The sequence below is a fragment of the Nansenia antarctica genome (genome assembly GCF_963989245.1).
Source record: "Nansenia antarctica genome assembly, chromosome: 2".
Classification (NCBI taxonomy): Eukaryota; Metazoa; Chordata; class Actinopteri; order Argentiniformes; family Microstomatidae; genus Nansenia; species Nansenia antarctica.
This window is the reverse complement of record NC_137675.1, coordinates 79,557,560-79,581,140: the sequence shown is the minus strand read 5'-3', so window position 1 is coordinate 79,581,140 and position 23,581 is coordinate 79,557,560. Positions and strand designations below refer to the sequence as shown.

Sequence of the window (23,581 nt, the reverse complement as noted above, 5' to 3'; positions counted from 1 at the left end):
CAGGCTCTTTTACAGGCTCAACATCCCCATGTAGGAGGCCTCTACGCCACAACGTCCCTCTCCCTCCTCTCCTCCGTGCCTGCATCAACCCAGGGGTTTGTTCAGATTTAAAATGTTTGTTCAAATCACTGGGTTACGGTAAGTAACATCAACTGCGAGGTAGGTACTGTTAACATTTATGACTCCGCTGGTCACGGGTCGACCGAGGAGTTAATTTCTCAAATAACAGGTCTCCTCTCTTTTTCAGGTCCCAAGGTCCTTCTGCAGTGGCCTGATGTCCAGCAGCAGAGAGGCAGCTCAGACTGTGGGCTGTTTGCTATTGCGAACAGTCTCACATGCTGCAGAGGTGAGGACCCAGCAAGCAAGGAATTTGATCAGTCTGATATGCGTGAGCACCTCTTTTCCTGCTTTCAGTATGAGCACCTGAAACCATTCCGCAGCTCCATACGGTGTCCACGCACGGCCCAGTCAGTGTACACTATGGACGTTAGTGTGCACTGCATCTGCAGGAGGACCATCCGACCAGAGCTTCAGGTATCCTGCAGGAGGTGTTTCAAGTTTTTCCATTCGTCTTGTGTGTCAATTAATATTATGTTTCCTAATGAATTTGTTTGTACTGCTTGTAAAGTTGTTTTAAAGTATTTTCCAGATTGTACACAGATAGCCCTGCTACGTCCTCCGTGAGGGCCCGTTCCCCTGTACATAAGTCCCTGTCCAGCCCTGCTACATCCTCCGTGAGGACCACCTCTACCACATCCTCCGTGAGGACCACCTCTACCACATCCTCAGAGAGGACCACCTCTACCACATCCTCCGTGAGGACCACCTCTACCTCCTCCGTGAGGACCACCTCTACCTCAGGCTACTGCAAGTATGAGCCACAATTACATCATTGTTATTTTTAAATGTTCATATTGATTGTTTCATTACTAATACATTAAATGTATGCTCATTCATTCACACAGCACCAAGATGTTTTGGACAAAATTACATCTGGACAGTTACCTTTCATCCCCATCCACCCAGTACACTGGTAAGTCACATTGAATAGGGATTATTTAGAAATGTGTTTACTCACAAAATGTTATTTTGACTGTACATATCTGTGCTTGTTTGTGTGTTTACACTAACAAGATGGTTATTGCTTACCTCAACAGGAGAGCTGATTGGTGTGATGTTACCTAACCCCCCAGATGTTACCCACCAACCCTCCAGATGTTACCCCCAACCCTCCAGATGTTATCCCCTAACCTCCCAGATGTTACCCCAACCCTCCACCACCACCTCAGACACACCACCACCACCTCAGACACACCACCACCACCTCAGACACACCACCACCACCACCTCAGACACACCACTACCACCACCACCTCAGACACACCACCACCACCTCAGACACACCACCAGGATGTGGTAGAGGTGGTCCTCACGGAGGATGTAGCAGGGCTGGACAGGGACTTATGTACAGGGGAACGGGCCCTCACGGAGGACGTAGCAGGGCTATCTGTGTATTTATCTGTTCTATTATTGTTGAATTTGTGAATGATATGTTACTCCCTAACTATTATTATATACCTGATTGTAACCTGTACAGTTCTTTTGCAAACGTTAGCCCCCTGAAGTGTTGTGTATTTATATATAAAGTTTATTCTGTTTTCTGAATCAGTGTGGACTCGTGGTGTGTTTGTTCATCGTCTGACATTGGCACGTTTTATTACAATATCAACTACTATACTAGTCCAAAAGTTACATATGACTGTAGTTATCATAACTGTACATGTCCTACTCTAATGTATCTTGAACGAAACGCGCATTTTTTTTATTAAGTTGAATTGCTGAGTTGCGTTTGCAACTTTATGAGAAAATGATCTGCTGATCAGACCACTCTAACAGGAGTGTTTGTCCGTGAATAACACCGGCTATGCCCGGGGTAGAAACACAAGACTATAGCTGGATAAGGTCTACAGGTCTACACGGTCATTTTAAGCCGTCGACCAGCCCTCTACGACCACGGGAAGTCATGTTAAAAGTGAAGATACTTCTGTTAAACTAAGCTAAGCTAAACATCGCTAATCGCTAACTCCCTCCTGGGCTTAAAGTGACAAGTAATAACGTTGTGAAAAAAACCGTCAGATCAGATAGATATAAGGGTTATTTTGATAAACCGGATACATTTTGTGAATATATATGGTTACTTTCTCGCCTGAAAACATATTAAAACTTCATAAAATGACATATTAACACTTGTAGAGCCAAATTAAAGCTTTTCGCTAAACGGAGGTTTCAAAAACACTAGACTGACGCGTCACAGTCGCCAGCTGGTCGTGACGCGTGCCAGCTGGTCGTGACGCGTTAGGTCGTGACGCGTGCACACGATTTGGCAGTGCACACGATTTGGCATGACAGCTCCCCTGGTGCTAGGAAAAAAAAAACTACAAACAAGAAGGGAAAAGAGCTGGTTTACATAAATAAAGGCTATGTACACTATCCACTATACTATACTATACAAATAAAACACTGTGCTGTACTCTATGCTATGCTATACCTATTCTAACATTTCCTATTCTCTGAACCTTATGTACCCTAGGGTTGTCATATTGCACATAGTGTTATTGCACATTCATTTAAAGTGTCGCAGTTTGCAGGTTTGAAATGTACACAGACACAGTTGCGTTTCAGTATTACACTTGATTTCAATCTAGTAGCTGCCATCAATTTGTCTAGATTGTCCAGGGCCTAGAACCTAGGTCTTTGCTGTGTTCAGGGCCTGAATGGCCCTGGGGTAGAAGCTGAGCTTCAGTCTGTTTGTCCTTGCGAACATGGTCCTGAACCGCCTGTTCGAGGGCAGCCGAGCAAAGTGTTCGTACCCAGGGTGGGATGGGTCTCTGGAGATCTTGGAGGCCTTCCTGAGGCAGCGTGTGTTGTACAGCTCTTCCAGAGAGGGGAGGGGGGCGCCGGTGATCTTCTGGGCCGATCTCACGACTCTCTGTAGCGCATTCCTCTAGCGCAGTGATCCGAGACAACATCTAAAAGTGAGTGTTTAAAAGTGGGTAACGCGATTAGAGTGGTGAGTTTTAGTGTCAACTGCAACACATTCCAGTCAGTGGGGGCAGCAAACTGAAAAGAATGACGGCCAAAGGAGGTGCAGACTTTGTCTTTGGTGGTGGGACGCAAAGTAAAAAATGAAAGTAAAATGGCTAGCAACTGTGGGGTCAATGGTGTCGTCTTGGAAGTCCTCATTCTAGTTCCTCCTTCATGGCCAGGTCCTCCAGCAGCTGGTCAATATCCTCTGCCTCAGGGTCCATGTCCTGCAGGGTTCTCCCTGTCTGCCTGTACAGGTAGTCCACACCAATCATCTCTCCTGTTGATGAAAGCAATAATCTTGTTAGTATAAACATACACACAAGCACAGATATGTACAGTCAAAATACAATACTCCAGAATTGTTACAGCACTACTGGTTAGATGCTGAACTGCATTTCATTGTCTGGTACTTGTACTCTGCAATGACAATACTGTTGAATCTAATCTAATCTAATCTAAATTGAGTAGATATCCCTCCCCGTGCCCTGACTATAACCATATACAATACACAGTACAGTGAAGGCTATACACTGGGACTGATCTATACATATACCTCTATGCCTGAGCTTTAAAGAGCAAATAATAAAGTTTGGATGAGTAGGAAAATATTAATAATAATTAATAATTAATAATAAGTCATCAATCAAATACCAAAACGACTCAAAGTTAGAGGCTCTACACACAACATACAGTATGACATAGACAATGACTATTTATAGACAATAACCCACTACACATCAGGCACACACAACAAATGTGCCAGTTCAAAATCTTTCCACATTAATATGCCGCTTGTGTTAATACAATAACATCTCTAATATCCGATCTCGTCAGCACATAAATACATGAAGGCTCGCGCAGCTGCGCTCAATGACAGCCAAGTTATGAATATTTCGCCAGCAAACCAGTGACAACCACATATTTCATCATGAGATATTAGTCATTCAACTAATACAAGATAGCTCTGATTTAATAATTCATTATCGTTGTCTTTATGTGTAACGATGGTCAAACAGGCAAACTTCTTTCAACCAATTCTTTTATTTGACCTGCAGAGAAGACATATAAAACACAATTCTTCTCTGGTCTGCAACTCTTGTGAATCCATTAAGATGGCAGCCATATTCTGGTTGTCCCACCGTGTATGTATATTTCACATCAGGATAATTTGTTTACAGAAAGAACACAAATTTCCCTCAAACATTACAAATAACAATTACAAACAACATGTGGAGCAACATACCTGCAGAGAAGACATATAAAACACAATTCTTCTCTGGTCTGCAACTCTTGTGAATCTGTGCATTCAAAATAACATACAATAAATGTTCTGTTTCACATCATCACAATACATCACATCATCACAATACATGTAAAAACAAACAGCACAGTACTACACCAACATTTTCACCCTACATTACAAGATTCTCCACACAAACAACAAAACACGAGGAGCATTTTACATCGCGCACATACCCATTAAGATGGCAGCCATATTCTGGTACCACCGTAAGTACGGCAACAACAGAAGGACAAAAGAACGCGCAGACCTGCAGTACACCCAAACTCCAAAGGGGGCTCCAACAACAACCAGGGCTGCTCAAGCACGGCGAAACTCATCTACATTCACCACAACTAAACATACATTCCCAACTCTGTTACACCCACCTCCCCTGAATTTCGCCAACCTTGAGCAGCAACTATACATTTAAATACTACTTTTTACTTTTTACACTATTACATAGGGCCGCCAAAGGACAGGACAGCCAACTTGAAAAGTATCCTATAAGGATGAAGTGGAAAGAGAGGTAAACTATCTCTCCAACCAACTACTGGCGGTAGGATGCGTTCTACACCCCACAAGACCCTTTTTTCACTGTGTATTACTAGCCTTCAAGAGGCCACAACCTCTTATGAAACAATCAGAATAACGAACAAACCTATATGTCATAGGATGTCAGTGTGCACAGTGTATACATGCACTGAACTGAGCTTCGGCTTATCTAACTGTGGAAAGCCTGGAACACTGACCTACAAACAGCTCGAATGTTTGACTTAGTGTCTTGGATAATGTCTTGTCCTGACATAGTATAAATCAATCTGTCAACTGGTTTGATAAGGCGACCAAACTTGGACTTGACCTGTGTGACTGTACTAGGATGTTCACACTGTGTGACAGAAGCTAGAGTGTCAGTACGCTGTGTGTCACTAGCATCATCTGTCTGATTTGTGTTACCAGAAACATCAGTACAATCATCAGCGCTAACCACAAATCTAGAATCAGAGTTAATGGACTGATCTACCATTTGCTCCTCAGCCATCTGCTCGGGGACCCTCTGAGGGGCAAACGAGACTGAAGACACTACAGTGTTAGTAGCCTCTGTCCGTGAGTGGTCAGGGAATGGTAACTGGGTGACCCACTCTAGGGTTCTTCCCTTGGGATCCGTGGGCTCTGGAACAGTCAAGGGAACATCCCTCTCCCGAACAGCTCTTCCCCCATACTCCATGTCTTCAACCTCCCCTCCCTCACTCCCAGGACAGGAATCCACTCTCTCCGACTCGAACGCGGTTCCTCTACTCACTTCCCCAGGCAAGGAATCCTGTTCCACTTCCGACACGGACATGTCACTTGGCTCATTTGATGTATGAACAGCAGACAGGGATGAAACTGGGTCAGAGATCACACTCGTATCATACACCGGCAGAAAGTTCACCAACATCAATAGATTACGGTGGACTACCTTCTCTCGTCCAGTGACAGTGTCTTGTATCCTATATGTGTGAGTCTCAGAGTTCCTATCCACCACAGTGTATACAGTAGACTCCCAACGGTCAGCCACCTTTCTCTTTCCTCTCTCTCTCTTGTTCGCCAACAGCACACGGTCTCCGACGTCAATGGTGGGCCCTTTCACTCGTCTGTTGTAGAGCTCTGTGTGACAGTGCTGTTCTTTTATGACATGTTCCTGGGCTATGACCATAGCTTCTCTCAGATCCTTCGTGAGAGACATCACATACTTGTCGTAGCTGACCACAGCTGGATCATTCAGGACTGTCCGGAAGAGTATATCGACAGGGAGACGAGGAGTACGCCCGAACATCAGATAGAAAGGTGCATAGCCAGTTGACTCATGCGCTGTGCTATTGTACATGAACGTCAGAGTTTGCAAACGCCTCGGCCAGTTGATTTTTGCCTCTGGTTCAAGCGCTCGGATCATGTTACCGAGAGTTCTATTGAAACGTTCCACACTACCGTTACCCATCGGGTGATACAGGGTTGTGTGCGACTTTCTGACACCGGAGACTCTGAGCAGCTCACTCACTAGTTGACTCTCGAAGCTAGCTCCCTGGTCGCTATGGATACGTTCTGGGAACCCAAAGACGCAGAAGAACTTGTCCCATAGAACTCTCGCCACCTGTTTGGCTGACTGATCTTTGCAGGGGAATGCCTGGGCCATTCTTGTAAAATGGTCAGTAACAACTAACACATCAACTGACTTGTTCCTTGAGTCCTCCGCTGACCAGAAATCAATGCAAACCAGCTGAAGTGGCCTGGTTGATGTGATACTCTGCAAAGGCGCCCTCGCAGCAGGTTCAACAGTCTTACTGACAATACACCGCCGGCAGTTACGGACGTAGTCTCTTACGTCTCTGTCGAGGTTGAGCCAGAAGAACCTCTGTCTGGCCAAGCCAAGACTCCTGAACTGACCTTGATGGCCGGCATGGTCATGAACACCTCTCAGAACTTCAACTTTCTTAGACTCAGGAACCACATACTGGCGGCGTTTTGACTTCACGACTTGATCCCTCGAGACTCTGTAGAGCAGGGGTCGGCAATTAGGTTTGGCCTCGGGCCAAATTTTTTTTGAGCCACTAGATGGCGGGCCAGAACATAATCAAAGGCTAATTTAAGTAATTGATTGTTAAAAAATGTGACACGTTCTAATGCTTTGACTTTTCTTTCGAAAAATGTACACATCGCTAGTCAACTAACACAGCTTGTTTTGTGAGCCTGCTAACAATGTAAAGTAGTGTTCTAGTTAACTAGGTAGCAGTCCAATCCATTACGTTGCAGTATTAGGCTTGACTAGCAAGTTTGTGTTGTGATTCTCAACAACGTTGAAACGTAGTTTCACCCTTTTCCATAGTTTTGAATAATAAATATGTGGACTGACGATGTATCGCAGCCTAACTTATTCTAATAATTATTTAACATCGTTTTATTCTGAATTATTCCCCCCTCCTCCCAGACAAGGTCACATTATTTATTATTGGATTGGTTGTTTGCGTGCCGGGTGAAGTTAGCTAAACAGTTAACCTGCTAGCAAGAGAAACATCATGTCACTCTCCAAAGGTCTAAAGAGGAAAGTTGACGGTGGAAACAGGGCATTTAAAGAGGAATGGACAGCGAACTATACGTTCATCCTACCTGGTTTCATCAATGCAGAGCCGTTGTGAGACTCACATCTTCCGTGTTCACGATGTTCCCTTTCTATACAAGTCGTCCTTTTCGTCAATGAATGTGATAAAGACGCACGAGAGGAATCGATTGATGCATAAAAATAAAAATAAACTGCCTGCGGATTAAAGTGACGTCAATATCACCAGATATCAAGCAAATAGTGACCGATGGGAGATGCCACTTTTCACATTAAGTGAGTACCAAGCCTGTCGTTATTGTATTTAATAACCTAATTGTATTTTGTATATTTTGAATGAATGGCTCATTGTACTTATTATCCCTAATAGCGCGTTTGCTCTGTCGTTTCAGGAGCATAGGCCTACCACCACTTTGCGCCGATTTTGTTGTCAATGTTTTTCACAAAATTAAACAGAATTTGCTTTGTTACTGTTCATATGTGTGTTGCAGTCACATACGTAAACATTACGTTTGAATGATTTAATGAGCTGATGTTATTTTTTTCAAACCACACACCGCATGTTGGCTATTTCAGCACCACGCCTTGTCCACCTACTTATGATTCACTATGAGGGGTTCAGCGTCAGTGCGCTTCGGTGCACCCCGCTTCCTGATTGTCTGTCCCTGTGTCATTCACTCTCAACATGGATACAAGTACAATACGCATTATTCAGGTGGAGGTAGATTCTCTATTCGGACATTATAGGCGCGGTGTTGGACTGTCGGTCCGATATTGTAAAAAAAAAAAAAAATAAAAAAAAATAAATAAATAAGTGGATTCTCAAAATAATCTGCTGGGCCAAATATTATTGGTGACGGGCCAGCAATGGCCCACGGGCCGCCTATTGCCGACCCCTGCTGTAGAGTATCCCATTGCTCACAACAAGTTTCTCCCAGTGCTTCAGGTACCTCATGACTGTGACTGATTCCTTATCTCTCTCTCTCCTGGAGGGTCTCCGATGTCTCTCCACATAGTACAAGACTCGAGAGAGAGTCCTGTCTCTGAGCTGTTCATCCCGGAGTTCCTTCTCACTGTAAGCAGGAAGTGAGTCCTGACCACCTGGGACTAACTGAGGCAAATGGTGCAAGACTGCTACAGCGCGCGTTCTTGCTCCGACCTCCCACAGATCGTCATATGACTGTAGAACAACAGACACTTCATCCATCTCCATAGACTGAGCGTGGACATGCAGAGGTGATGGGACACTTTGAGCGTAACTCTCTGCCTGGCGTGGAGTGTCACCACTATCATTGGACGACCGGAAGGCGTCCTGTACAGAAGCACTCGACACATCCTGGACTTCGGAGAGGAGATTCTTGTAGGGCTCTTCAAGTAATCTGTGACTGACTCTCTGCTTGACGAAAGGCACACGACTCAAGGCATCAGCGACAACATTCTGTGGGCCTGGCACGTACTTGATGTCGAAGTTATAGCTCGCTAACTTAGCCACCCATCGTTGCTCGCAGCAGTCCAGCTTGGGCTTCGTCATGATATGAGTCAATGGATTATTGTCCGTCCAAACAGTGAAATCATGCCCCTTCAACCAATGGCTGAACTTGTCACAGACACTCCACTTCAAGGCTAGGAATTCCAACCGATGGGCTGGGTAGTTTCTCTGAGACTGAGAGAGGGACTTGCTGGCGAATGCGATTGGCCTCGCTCGGTCTTCACCCTCTTGGATCTGCGACAGGACAGCACCGATGCCATCAAGGGACGCGTCCGTTGACAGCATGAAGGGACGGCTGAAGTCAGGGTGAGCCAGGACAGCCGTCTCAACCAGCGCCGTTTTCAGCTTCTGGAAAGCCTGCTCCGTTTCGGGGGTCCAGTCAGTAACATTCAACCTCCTGCTTTGTGACCTTTGTTTGGACTGTTTCACCTTCCCTTTTCTCTTCTGGCCCGTCAACAGAGAGAAGAGAGGCTTTGCAATAGCGGAGAAGCTAGGCACAAAGTGCTGGTAATAATTGATCATCCCCAGGAAAGATCTGATTCGTTTCTGTGAGGGGGTTACACCGTCCGCTTCCATCAGGTCAGCACTTGTCATCTTTGCGATGCTCTCAACTTTGCTGGGATCAGTCAACACACCGTTGTCATTAATTATGTGGCCGAGGAATTTGACGGATTTCCGGAGAAAAAAACACTTCTTGGGGGCCAATTTCAGGTTATGACCACGCAGTCTACTGAACACCATCTCCAAGCGTTCCAGAGCTGTCCTCTCATCAGGGGCATACACCAATAAATCATCCAGATAAACCAGTAAGCTCAGATAGTTCTGGTCTCCGAAAATGCTAGTCATCATACGCATGAAGCTCCCAGGACTATTACAGAGGCCCTGCGGGAGGCGATTATACTCATACAAGCCCATAGGTGTTGTAAAGGCAGAGTACTTTCTGTCATCCTCGTGTAGTGGCATGTTATAAAACCCTGAGGTTAGATCCATAGTACTAAACAAGGAGTTACCTCCAAGTGCAGCTAAGCAGTCGGCCTGGTGAGGGAGAGGGTGAGCATCCTTCAGGGTCCTCTTGTTCAGCCAGCGAAAGTCTGTACAGATACGGAGATCTCCGTTCTTTTTCCATACAAGAACCAACGGAGATGCATATTCACTGGTTGACTTCCTGATTATATCTTTCTCCTCCATCTCACTCAGTACTTGGCGCAACTTCTGATACTGACTGGGGGGCACTCGTCTGAATGGGAGCCGGAATGGCCTGTGATCTGAGAGGTGAATGCGATGTATGAAGCCCTTTGCCTCTCCACAATCCAGGTGATGGCGTGAGAAGATGTCCTCGTAGCGCACAACCAGGTCAGCCATCTTGCTTCTACACTGTTCAGACACGTCACAGGAGTGTATGTCGAGCCCACTCAATCCCATGTACTTCAGTTCCTCATCAACAGTGCGGGCCGCATTTTCACTGGACGGGGTTACTTGACAGAAACTGAGTAGTGGGACCTCAGCAGGTCCGGTCTCATCCATGTCCTCGAGCGCAATGCAGGAGAAGACGTCGGCCAATTTAGCATTGCGTCTTACCAAGACGGGCCTGTCGGACGAGTTGATCAGCTTCAATGGAACCCATCCGTCTCCCCACAAAGGAGTAACAACTCTGGCCACCAGAACCCCTCTTGGAGCTGAGCGACACGATGTGGGCTCTGTCATCACAGCGCTACCAGGAGACACAATAGTGGACTTGGGTAGCTTGCCCCACATCAGGTACTCCCGACCAGGCTCAAGACACACGGCTGAGTTGCACCTGACTGTGCCTATCTTGTCAGGTATGACGTCACCTCGCCAACGGTTCAGACCAGCGAGCATCGAGAGAAACTGTTCAGATTCTGGATCGCCAGCAGGACAGGGCGTAGACACAGCCTTCCAGTAGCCATCACATTGCTTATACTGCCGGAGGATATATTTAATAACATTGGTGCCTAGTATCAACTCATCATGCTGGCCTTCAACTACCAGAGTGGGAACCATAATCCTACAGCCATACACCTCCATTTCCACGTTGAAAGCTGACTCAGGCTTGACACGGCGACCACCACAGCCAACAAGCACCACATTTGAACTGAACTGGTTATGTTCTGTAGCAACTCCAACCTCTCTAAGCTTTCCCTCTGCCGTCTTACTCATTGTACAAGCCATAGACCCACTGTCTAGCATAGCATTCAGAGTCACTGTATTACCAACTGTCACAGGTGTGTAGAAAAGGCTGTCACTACCACCAATTGTATGCGTATTCTGATAAACAATATCTTCAGAGTTATCACTTGAGCTTTTGAGAGCTATATACACTGTCTCAGCACTAGATTCGTCCTCACAATGGGAGTTTACTTGGCGACCTATACTTCCTCCCTCTGAATACAGGCCACCTAGTTTCCCTGAGGCTGAGGTGCTCGGGACGACCTGGTGGGACACTCAACTTTTGTGTGACCTGGGGCTAAACAGACAAAGCACAGCCTCTCTGACATGCAGTGTGAGATGGTAGTGTGTCTACTGTCATCACAGACTCGGCAGGCCTTCTCACGGGCGCCACCCTGGTATCTTCCGCCACGAGGAGCACTGTCACGCTGCTGCACTTTCCCCATCATCTGCTCCAGCCTCTCCATAATGCGAGCAAGAATCCTGTCTTCAGATTGCTGAGTGTTCTGGGCCACAGCAGTCGCGGAGGAGGGGCACGGAAGCTGGCCTAAAGCATGGTCCTGGGAAGGAATGAGGGTAGAAGGCGGACACTGTGTGTGGTACACTGGACTATGGGCAGGAGCAGGGGGATACTGGGTGGAACACTGCTCAGACACAGACTGAATCGAAGGCTCTGGATGAGACTGCACAGTGTGGAGGGCGGTGGCATGGCTCTTCAATGGCACAGAACTACCGGTCCTGCCAGAGGCTCTCAGCTCTCTCTGATAATTATCAATCTTCAACTGTATGTCTCGTGAGCTCCACTCCTCAATAGCCTTGCATTCCAGAATACGGGATAGTCCAGAGTCCGGGCAATGCCTGACAAACATCCGTGCTACCTCTTCACCCATGTTCTCCATCCTCCTACCTTGTCTGCGAAGGCCCTCACCAGCTACATCAGCTGCTTTGTTGATCCTCAACCAGTAGTCTACAGGGTTCTCATTGGGTCTGGGTAGAGTGGCATAGAAATCTGACAACGGGAGGCATGATGACACATCACTGAAGTACTTGAGAAGGATATCATAGATGAGATCAGGGTTCTGCTTCACATCAAGTGTCTGATCGCTACGCAAACCAACCCTCACGACATCCTTTGCCTTACCCATCAGCCTTGCCAGTATCTCCTCAGCCTGTTCATGCATTGGACATTTCTGCTTTCTCAGATAAGCTTTAGACATGTCAATCCAGTCCTGGACTGAACACTTATCAGAACTATCACCTCGGAACATTGGTGGTTCCCTGTCTGATTTCACATTCACAGTAACGCGCGGAACCTCCTGTCTAACAACATTAGGATCAGTTACAGGATCTGGAGGCGATGTGCAGTTGAGGTGTGCACTGCTCATACTACTTGAGTGAACTACACCAGCTGAAATTAACTTGGTTACAATGGACTCGCCAATCTGAGCACCTAGCTGACCCATCATGTCTGAAAGGTGATGAAGAGCTTCAGTGTCATTAACACTGGGTGTGGATGTGGGAGGAGCCTCCCCTGTAAACTGCCCGACAGCAGCACAACCTGGGTCCTGACCTGACCCTGTGCCTCTACCATTGTCAGTAAACAACTGGGAACACCCCACCTCCCTACTATTCAACCCACCGATGACAGCACTGTCAGACAAGCTCTGACATGCCCCCCATGCACCCCTCCCCATAGGCAACACTGGACTGGCAAAAATCTCATCATTAAAACCTGGCCTCTGAGCCATAGTGGTACAGACTTGCGTTGTGTAATATTACTGAATGAAAAAAATAATAATAATAATAATAATGTTTAAAAAAATATATAAAGTTACAGCAGGACATAAAAACCAAAACAATCAAAGCACTTTTTAAACTGATGTAATCACAGACCTCAGACTGAATGACCATTTACTATAATACTCTGACCACACTTGATCTATCACACTAAGACCTGGCATCCACGCAGCATCCACGGAGATCGGCGTTCAGCTGATCTTGAGATCGACGTGTCACGGCACCAGTGTAACGATGGTCAAACAGGCAAACTTCTTTCAACCAATTCTTTTATTTGACCTGCAGAGAAGACATATAAAACACAATTCTTCTCTGGTCTGCAACTCTTGTGAATCCATTAAGATGGCAGCCATATTCTGGTTGTCCCACCGTGTATGTATATTTCACATCAGGATAATTTGTTTACAGAAAGAACACAAATTTCCCTCAAACATTACAAATAATGTCTCTCGTCAACAACGAGAGCTGCAACCAGAGGCGGATTTAGGATCGTAGGAGATCCGGGGCTTAGCCCAGAGGGAGAATATAATGTGCGCGCGGAGCGCGGCGGAAAATTTTGCCTTCAACCTTCAACTTACCACCACCTTAAAGCGGACAAAAGGCACTGGAGAACACATATACATTCACACCCTTTAATGAAGCAAACTAATTGTGGTGGTTCTGGGCACAGAGGGAGGTCAGCACACGTAGCTCCCCTGTCAGTCACCATCATTTATATTTGTATAGAATTACATAATTGATGGGCTGAGGCTAGTTATGTTACAGTATGTATATCAGGTCAGACTCTGTGCTCACCACATATTGTATTTAGAGTCTTGTCCTGTGTTATATGACGATATATTACATGTATTGTTGGCCTGTGTATAGTACTGTGAAATCAAATCCCCCCTGGGACATTAAACAAACTTAGTTAGTTAGCGTTACATCTTAGGATAGATTTGAGTCATGTTCTGTATACATACATACTACCATAAGGGCATACTTAATGTGGTTACTCCATGTTTACTAGCTGTAACATTAACGTTACATCATTCTTTTTCACTTGTTACTCAGTCAACCAGAGTGCAGATATCAAAGACTATCAGCCTGTTATTCACTTTATTTGTATAAGTATTATCCTTTGTTTGATTTCTTACCATGTACCGTAACAGTACCTTGCTATGTTTCATTTTCATTATAACATAACGTTATGTTATGATAGCCAGCTAGCATTAGCAAACCGGAAAAGTAGTGTCAGTGAGTCAGTCACCTTTCTAATAAGATTCACAAACCTGAAACATCATCTATGTCATCACTGCTGGTGATGTCATTGTTGTCAGCTGCTGATACGGCTGCTGCAACAGTTCTTGGCGCTTGTTTTGTTGAAAACAACTTTCGGATATCCATCCTTACAATTTTGCAAGTCAGGCACTGATTGAGATCACTTCTTCTTCAGGGCAGGGTAGGCTACGCAGTATGCAGGCTAATGTCGCGCAGCTGCTGCCTCTCTGTTGGACTCCGGTACTGCACGTTACTCACAAGAGTTTTTTTTTTATTTATTTTTTTTAAGTAAAACATTCGGGGCTTTTCAGAAAACATCCGGGGCTTGAGCCCCAGTAGCCACCCCCTAGCGCCGCCCCTGGCTGCAACAACGAGAGCTGCAAGTGTCTTGCTATGAACCAGGGACGTGCCGTCCATATAAGCAGAGGTAAGCAGTGCTTACCCAACGAAAAAAGGAAAGGAAAGAAAATATTAAAATAAAAGTGCATGTAAACCGTTTGTTTGATTTCATTAAAAGAGTCGTATTTTAGGTCCCAGGGCAGCAGGAGTCATTCATTTTGACGTTGCATTTTTAGCGCCACCTGCAGGAGTAAGCACTTCCTACTCTGCATTGCGTTGCATATAAGCACTCCTCTCTCTGCTTTCCCTCGCGTACATTCGAATGCGTGAAAATGTCTTTTTTTTTTTTTTTGATGCCTCAGCCCGCTGTTTAATGTGGCCATGGTAAGCATGCTTACAGCCAATCAGTAGGTCTTTCATTCCGATCAGAGCTACTGATTGGCTATCATTTTCAAGTTCACATAACATTTCACACTACTTTCTCTCGCCCGGCAGAATAGTTTATGCTACCTAGCTCAAACGATCTAATCAATAAGGATAACTTGCTTTTTTAATTTTGTGAATATGGACATTACTGTCAGTGTCATCACTGGCCCTGATCTCAATTGAAAAAGAGAGACTTTACAAACTGCAACAGGCGAGTGACTTCTACACTAAAGTGACAGAGGTGTTCCTTCGCAAGGAGAGGCGCATGGACCTCGTTTTCAAGTAAAGGTAAGATATCATTTTTAAATTTACGTTGTGGCTTCTTTGCTGGTTTATATGATTGGCGAGGCTGGTGGCGATCTGTGCTTGTTTAGCTATATGGTTTGGGTACTGCTGTGCTGCTGGCTATGGCTTCTTATTTAAGACTTCCTCTGCTTTTACCTTTGAATAGTCATGTGCCGTTGTGTTTGGAGAGAGAGCTGCTTAATCAATCAATCAGAGAGCTGGTTAATCAATCGCTGAGATAGGCCTAATGTCGCTGTCCGTGCCAGTGGTTCTGGACCAAAAGTGTTTGAGAGAGATAGAGAGGGAGGGTTTGTGATGTGATGTCAAGTGCCTGTGTGACAAAGTGTGAAAAGAAAGTGTGTTGTGAGTTTACTATGGAGGATGGAAACGGTGTGTGTCTGTGTTGTGCGTGTGTGCGTTTGCGATGTTGAAACTGGACTTGTCGATTTCAGCAGGCTGGCTACTTGAAAATATCTTGGTTCAAAAAAGATTGAACAATGAGCACCCCTGATATAGTCGAAACTGGCAACTGCTTTTTTTGTTTTTGGTAATCTGATCACAAAGTGACACTACCGTTTATTAGCGGGTTCTAGGGCATCAAAATTGCATTTCCTTGAAACTGCGTTCACTGATAGCGTGTATGTGTAATTACGTGTATTTCTATATTTTATGCTTACCCAATCTAAAAGCTCACGGCACGTGCCTGCTATGAACTCATAAGACAACACCGTATTAATCTATATGAACAATATTGATCAAGTCATTATATGAAGGTAGCTGTACTTACCACAGGTGATGACAGCCAGTCCAGTGTGATTGACAGCCGACAAGTTCCCAACGTTTCACTCATTGCGCATGCGCTTAGCGTCGACTTGCTGGTGTGTGATGACGCGCTGGCTACCGTTAAAGCATTGGACGACATGATTGGCCACCACTAAAGCACCACTAAAGCATCTAAAGAATTGATTGGCAGCACTAAAGCAACCACTAAAGCATTGGGCGACATGATTGGGCACCACTAAAGCATTCGGCGATATGATTGGATGTGCACGTTCTAATGAACAGACTAATGTGCTCTCGGTAGCACCAGCCACTACCCTGGTAGTGTAGCCTATGTGCATTTTCCCCCTTTGTTATGGTTTAGCATGTAGTCTCAGGCCATTTATGATGGAAATAATTAGCCTATATTTAGAAAGTCGTGTTGCATTGTGATGTGAGCAGATTTGAGCATCAGTGTAAAGGATACACTACGGCATTAGGCCCAACTGTGATGAGCCTGTACTGGAGTTATATGCTCTTGTAAATCTATGGGTTTTGTAACCATAGTAAATATCACACTTTCACTTGCAAAGTAGGAGGGTGTGTGTGTTGGGGGGGGGGGGGGGGGGGGGGCACACATCAAGTCTGGTCACCCTAGGGTTAATCCGGGCCTGGCTGAGGGGATGCTAAAATTGTCCTATGATAAAATCCACCACCTCCCCTGATTTTCTTTTACAACTTGAGTAGCCTACTGAGTTTAAGCATTTGCCTGGTTAGTTGTCATCAAACGTTACAAATGCAACTTACCGAGAAGCCACTCTTCTCTGCCTTCTCCCGCTTCCAGACGAACCCCTACCCTATATTATAGCACATGTCTTAATTCAGCCGCTATAATTGAGCCGCTATCACAGGGCGTTAATACAAGCCTCATTCACCTGCGTTCATTTTACCTGCGTTGGTATTTATAGAAGGAAGCACGTACGCAATTTTAAACCATCTCAGCCCGTTTTATAAATACTGCTTACGTCCGTTTAGAAAACTGTGCTTACGTGAAAGTCAAAGATGACGTTCAAGTACTTTTTTATGAATGAGGCCCCTGGACTAGGGTTAGGTCTAAGTCTAGGTCCAGGAAACCACAACGTTGTTACTGAAAGATTGCCAGCACTGCACTGGGAGATGTCCTAAAAGGATTTTTCATCTCTGTGTGTTTCAAATACTTAAATCCTATTTGCTCAGAGGTTTATTGTGGAAAGATAATGTTTTTTTATGTTGGCGTCACACACGCTGCTGCAAACAATATTGCTTCCTCAGAGCTTGAGACTTAAACATGCGTCCTCTGTATTGCCAAAATACCTGATGGAAACCAGACTACACTACTGAAAAGCTAGCAATTCGATTGCGCAGATGGGGGTAGTGCAACTTGAAGAGTGAGTTTAACAACTCCATTACATAAAACACTGACATCCGTTCTGTTAATCAAAAAAGACAAAGGCAAGGCAAGGCAAGTTTATTTGTATAGCACATTTCATACAACAGGGGCAATTCAAAGTGCTTTACATGCATTATTTAAAAATACAGCAAGAGGAGCATAGGAAAATAAAAATTACAATGAATAAAAGCAAATATAAGAAGTAAATAGATAAAACATTTAAAAAGACAATAGTTAATGGAAAAAAGACATTGATAGAAGTGTTTGTGTTTAATCATAACTGGTGCAAAACATGAAGGTTTTTAGCTTAGATTTAAATATTTTAAGGGTTTGGGCCTGTTTGATTTCTTCAGGGAGTTTGATCCAGGAGCATGCAGCAGCGTGACTGAAAGCTGCTGCACCGTGTTTTGTTTTTACTCTTGGAATTATTAGCTGATTTGTCTCAGCTGACCTTAGGGACCTTGCGGGAATATAGGGTGGGAGGAGATCTCCTGTATTTTGGTCCAAGACCATTTTGTGATTTGTATGTAATTAGGAGGATTTTGAATTCAATTCTCTGAGAGACTGGTAGCCAGTGCAGGGATCTCAGGATTGGTGTAATGTGTTCAAATTTCGTTGTTTTTGTTAGGACCCTAGCAGCGGCGTTTTGGATGAGCTGCAATTTACGAACAGCTCCTTTAGATAGGCCTGTTAGTAGACCATTACAATAATCAAGTCTACTCGAAACAAATGCATGGATGAGTTTTTCAAGGTCTTGCTTGGACATGAAACCTCTCATTCTTGTTATGTTTTTCAGGTGATAGTAGGCTGATTTAGTTATCGAGTTTATGTGGCTGTTGAAGTTTAGATCGGAGTCTAGAATTACACCAAGATTTCTGACCTGTTTTTTAGTGTGAAGAGAGAGAGAATCAAGTTTTGCACTGACTTTCGATCTTTTGTCAGGTGCACCGAATACAATTAGCTCTGTTTTGTCCTTGTTTAGTTTTGTGTCATCCAGGCGTTTATTTGCTCAATGCAATTACAGAGATTGTCAATGGGACTATAGTCGTTCGGTGAGAGGGCTATGTAGATTTGAGTGTCATCCGCATAGTTGTGGTAGGCAATTTTGTTCTTTTTTATGATGTGTCCCAATGGAAGCATGTAGAGATTGAATAGAAGGGGGCCAAGGATTGACCCTTGGGGAACCCCACATGTCATTTTAATTTGGTCAGATACAAAGTTGCCAATGGAGACATACCGGTAGTAGCTTCTGTCCTGTAGGTAGGATCTAAACCAGTTTAGGGCAGTGCCCGAAAGTCCTACCCAGGTTTTTAGTCTATCTATTAGAATGTCATGGTCTACAGTGTCAAAGGCAGCACTAAGATCTAGTAGTATCAAAACTGAGATTTTTCCGGAGTCTGTGTTTACGCGAATGTCATTAAGGACCTTAATAAGGGCCGTTTCAGTGCTATGTAGGGGGCGAAAGCCTGATTGAAAGTCATCAAAGAGATCATTTAGGGTCAAATAATTGCTAAGTTGTTCGTGGGCAACCATTTCAATAATTTTTCCTGTACAGGGAAGGTTTGATATGGGTCTGTAGTTGTTTAGTACAAATGGGTCTAGGCCGTTCTTTTTTAGTAGAGGCTTAATAACTGCAGTTTTCAGGGCTTCAGGGAAGATTCCTGATGAAAGGGAGGTGTTAATTATTTGTATTACTTCGCCTGCCATGCAGCTAAATATGTTTTTTAAAAAGCTTGTTGGCAGGACATCAAGGGCACAGGTGGATGGTTTAAGACGTGACATGATTTTATCTAGGGTCTTGTAATCAATGGTGTTAAATTGTGACATGGTTGTTATGTCCGCCCTATTTGGGGTTGTTAATGGGGACATGTTTTTCATGCCTGACACAGAAGACCTAATGCCTTGTCTAATGGTTTCTATTTTATTGTTAAAAAAGGATGCAAGCTCATTGCATTTACTAGTTGAGTGAAATTCGTGAGCAATGGGTGTTGGGGGATTTGTTAGTCTGTCAACAGTTCTGAAAAGGATGCGGGCATTATTGATGTTATTGTTTATGATCTTAGAGAAAAATGATTGCCTGGCACTTCTTATTTCTAAGTTATAGTTTTGAAGATTCTCTTTATAGATATCATAGTGGACTTGAAGGTTTGTTTTTCTCCATCTGCGCTCTGCTTTACGACATTCTCTTTTTTGGGTCTTTACGGATGGGGCAGTTCTCCAGGGAGCTTTTTGCTTACCAGAGATGCATTTGGATCTAATGGGTGCAATATCATCAATGGTTTTTGTGATTTTTAAGTTGAAGTCGTGTAGAAGGTCATTTACTGAGGTTGGAATAGAAGTTTGGGGGGGGGGCTAGGGAAAAGGCCTGTGTGAACAGTGCACTGGTCTTTTCATTGATATATCGTTTGGAAATAGTTTTAGACATAGTTTGAATAACAGGAAAGATAGATACGTCAAAGAATATGCAACAGTGGTCAGACAGGGCAATGTCAGTTACAACAACATTTGAAATATCTAGGCCTTTGGTGATGATAAGGTCCAGAGTGTGACCTCGATTATGAGTAGGGAGGTTCACATGTTGTTGAAGTTCAAAAACATCTAACAGAACAGAGAGTTCTTTGGCTTTGTTGTCCTCTGAGTTATCTACATGAATATTGAAATCACCAGCAATGATCAGACCATTAAATTCAGTAGTAATGATGGAGAGAAGCTCTGTAAGTTCATTAAAGAAGCTAGTAGAGTATTGGGGTGGTCTGTATAAAATTATAAAAAGAATTCGAGTGGAACATTTAAAAAACAACTGAAAGATATTCAAATGATAAAAATGGGGGGGTGGGGGGAGAGAAAAGGGGCTGGACCGTCGCCTTAGTGGGGGTTCAACGAGTTGGCTAATGATTAGTTTTGCCCTGTCGACTGTAGAGCGCAGTTTAGGCAGTTGCGATGGGGAGATTGATATGTCATCTGCAGCACACACTTCTGACTGCTGAGAAGGGTCCAGGCCAGCCGATAGCACGAGGGATGCCAAGAGCCGACTCTTTGTGACAGACACTAAGCTGGCCTCTGTAAGCTCCATCAGCTGGCTGAGGTCATCCTTCAGGTCAGCCAGCTGTGATGAGTTTGGAGGGCCCTTTACTGTAGGCTGTGATGAGTCGCAGGACTGTGGGGAGAGTTTTTTTTATTTTTTTATATTTTGTTTTCAGATTTTATCCCTTTTTCACCCAATTTGGTAGCCAATTGAACCCAACCTAGCATCCAATTATCCCCTGCCTATTGCATAGGATCCGCCGCACGACCCCGTGGCCGGCAGTCCCAGAAGAGGCCGCCAGGCAGACTAGCTGACTGGCTCCTCGAGCCCAGCACCGTTATTCCGGCACCCAGGGGGCGGTGTTGCGCGACGGATCCTTGTCCAGAAATACTCCTATACCGCCCTCGGAAGCGGCCGCCCAATATGCCGCTTCCCGTGTGCCTCGGCCATATCTGGATCTGGCGAGCCGGGATACGAACCCCGGCCCCGGTGGGCAGCATGCACTAGTGGCCAGTGCGTAGACCGCTACACCACCGCGGGGCTGTTGTGGGGAGAGTTTATCCACTGTGAGCAGTTCAGCTGCCTGTGCTGAGTCTGAAGAATCCTGCACTGTAGGCCTTTCAGTTGGTTTAAGAGCATCGAGGGAAGGGGGAGCAGAGTTTATGAGGTTGAAGAGTATGTTGTTCATTAAATGGTATTCTCCCGATCTGTTTAAGTGGAGGCCATCTCTTTTGAATAGGTCTCTCTGCCTCCAGAATATGTTCCAGTGGTCAATGAATTTCAGCCTTTTAAGTTGGCACGCACCAGAGAGCCACGTGTTAAGGCTTAGGAGCCGGCTGAATTCCAGGTTACCTCTGTCAACAGTGGGTAGCGGTCCACAGATGAATGTCTCAATCTTAAGCTTGTCAAGTCTATTGAAAAGTTCCATGAAATCACGTCTCAAGTCTACTGAGCCCATTTTACGTGAATCGGTTTGTCCCACATGTAATACAAGACGCTTTGTGTCTGGGTTTTTAGACAGTGTTTCTTCCAAATCTTTTGTTATTTCTGAGACCGTTAGGTTAGGAAGACAGTGGATATGTAATTGTTTACTTCTTACGTTTCTGATCGCCGAGTCTCCAATCAACAAAGTATCTTTTGGAGGTGAAGTCTGTTTCATCCGCTGCATGTCACACAGAGAAGTAGAAGAAGGAGGGGGTGACCTTGAGCTCGTGTCTGCGGACCGGGGAGTCACCGGGGGGGGCCGGGGAGTCACGTGATTCCCAGGCCTGGGAAATCTTGGCGTGACTGATGTTTTTTTCTCAGGCCTTGGGAGTCATGCCAGCTCGCTGCTCCGAGACAAAGACAAAACCATGTGCTGAAATAGGTTTATTTACTGACTTATTTACTGGGGTAGTGGTGGTCTAGTGGATAGTGAGTTGGACTTGTGATCGGAAGGTTGTGAGTTCGAATCCCGCCTGAAGCCACACCACTACTAGTGTGCCCTTGAGTAAGGCACTTAGCCCTCAGTTACTCCAGGGGGAATGTCCCTGTAATTCGTAATTGTAAGTCGCTTTGGATAAAGGCGTCTGCTAAATGGCAAAATTATTATTAATGATTATTTACTCTCTTTACTAACTAGATACAATACAGGCTGTGTAATGTAGCAGGCACACAAGTAGGCAGGGTCCCATATACTTAATCAGTTCCAAATAGACAACTCTGCTGTTTTTAAAATGCGAGAACTAGCCATTCGGAGAAAAAAAAATCATGTAATGTTGCAGAAAATTGTAATTGATTCTAAATGTATTACAGTAAGGCGTTTTCTTTTTCTATCTCCTTGACAACAACAGAGTCTATATTTGTCTATATTTGACAAGCTTTGACAGCCGTACGGAGTTTGTTTTCGGATTTCACCATGGGTTCCCGAGCGTCCACCTTGCTGAGAGAGGAGGAAATTGAAGAAATCAAAAAGGAGACCGGCTTTTCCCACAGTCAGATCCCCCGCCTCTACAGTCGCTTCATCAGCCTGGATAAAGGTGAACATGGCACCCTCAGTCGGGAAGATTTCCAAAGGATCCCAGAGCTGGCTATCAATCCTTTAGGAGACAGAATCATCAATGCTTTCTTTCCTGAAGGAGAGGATCAGGTGAACTTCAGGGGCTTCATGCGGACACTGGCTCACTTCCGACCAATCGAAGACAACGAGAAGAACAAGGACCCCAGCTCCGAGCCCCTCAACAGCAGGACAAACAAGCTGCTCTTTGCTTTCAGACTATATGACCTGGACAGGGATGATAAGATCTCTCGTGATGAGCTGCTACAGGTCCTCAGAATGATGGTTGGTGTAAACATCTCAGACGAGCAGCTGGGCAGCATTGCTGACAGGACCATCCAGGAGGCTGACCAAGACGGGGACAACTCCATTTCCTTCAACGAGTTCATCAAGGTATTGGAGAAGGTGGATGTGGAACAGAAGATGAGCATCCGCTTCTTGCACTGAGAATATAAGCTCCTTAACAGGACTCTTGACTGGAGCCCCACCATGCCAGTTGAAACAAGACCCACTCAATTTCAACTACACCATGGGTAGCTGTGCCCACCATACAGTATACTCTCTGACCAAGGATTAAGTAGAAAACAATGTTGTTTTTATTCTTTGTCTTGACTTTCTGCCTTGCACCGCTCCGTAAACAAAGGGAATAATTCCGTGCCTTGGGTTGATTTATGCTGTCACTTTGGCTTTCCCCCCAGAGATGGGATCTTATTTATTTGAGACCATGCAAGGTCAAAATAGAACTCAAATGTTTATAAGCTCTTTGTTAAATCTATTTTAACAATACCTTAACGTTAAAGACATGTTTTGTTAGGGCCTATGCTACACCATATAGAAGATACTTAATGAAACTACAACCCAACTACTACTGTCAATTCTGCCCTACCCCCACACCGGGTTCATTTATCCATATGTTCTGGGAGTGTCCAGTCGTGGCCAATTTTTGGAACCATGTCAATTCTGTAATGTCCAAGTTATTTAAGATTGACTATGTTCCTAATCCATGTTTATGTTTGCTCAATGATGACTCTGATTTCGATTTAAGTATTACGCAAAAGAAAATGCTATTTGCTGGTTTCACCTCTGC

The 23,581-nt window shown here is 44.8% G+C and overlaps 1 protein-coding gene across 1 annotated transcript; it reads left to right on the top strand.

The window, feature by feature from the left end:
• Positions 1-22,317: 22,317 nt before the first annotated feature.
• LOC308151106 (calcineurin B homologous protein 1-like) lies at positions 22,318-23,214 on the top strand. The gene has a single exon (XM_080523925.1). It carries the CDS (start codon positions 22,357-22,359, stop codon positions 22,939-22,941), a length of 585 nt encoding a protein of 194 aa, XP_080380051.1. The 5' UTR covers positions 22,318-22,356; the 3' UTR covers positions 22,942-23,214.
• Positions 23,215-23,581: the final 367 nt, after the last annotated feature.

What these genes read in the sequence shown, in the direction of transcription:
- LOC308151106 (XM_080523925.1), top strand. Translation starts at nt 22,357, where the DNA reads ATGGGTTCCCGAGCGTCCACCTTGCTGAGAGAGGAGGAAATTGAAGAA.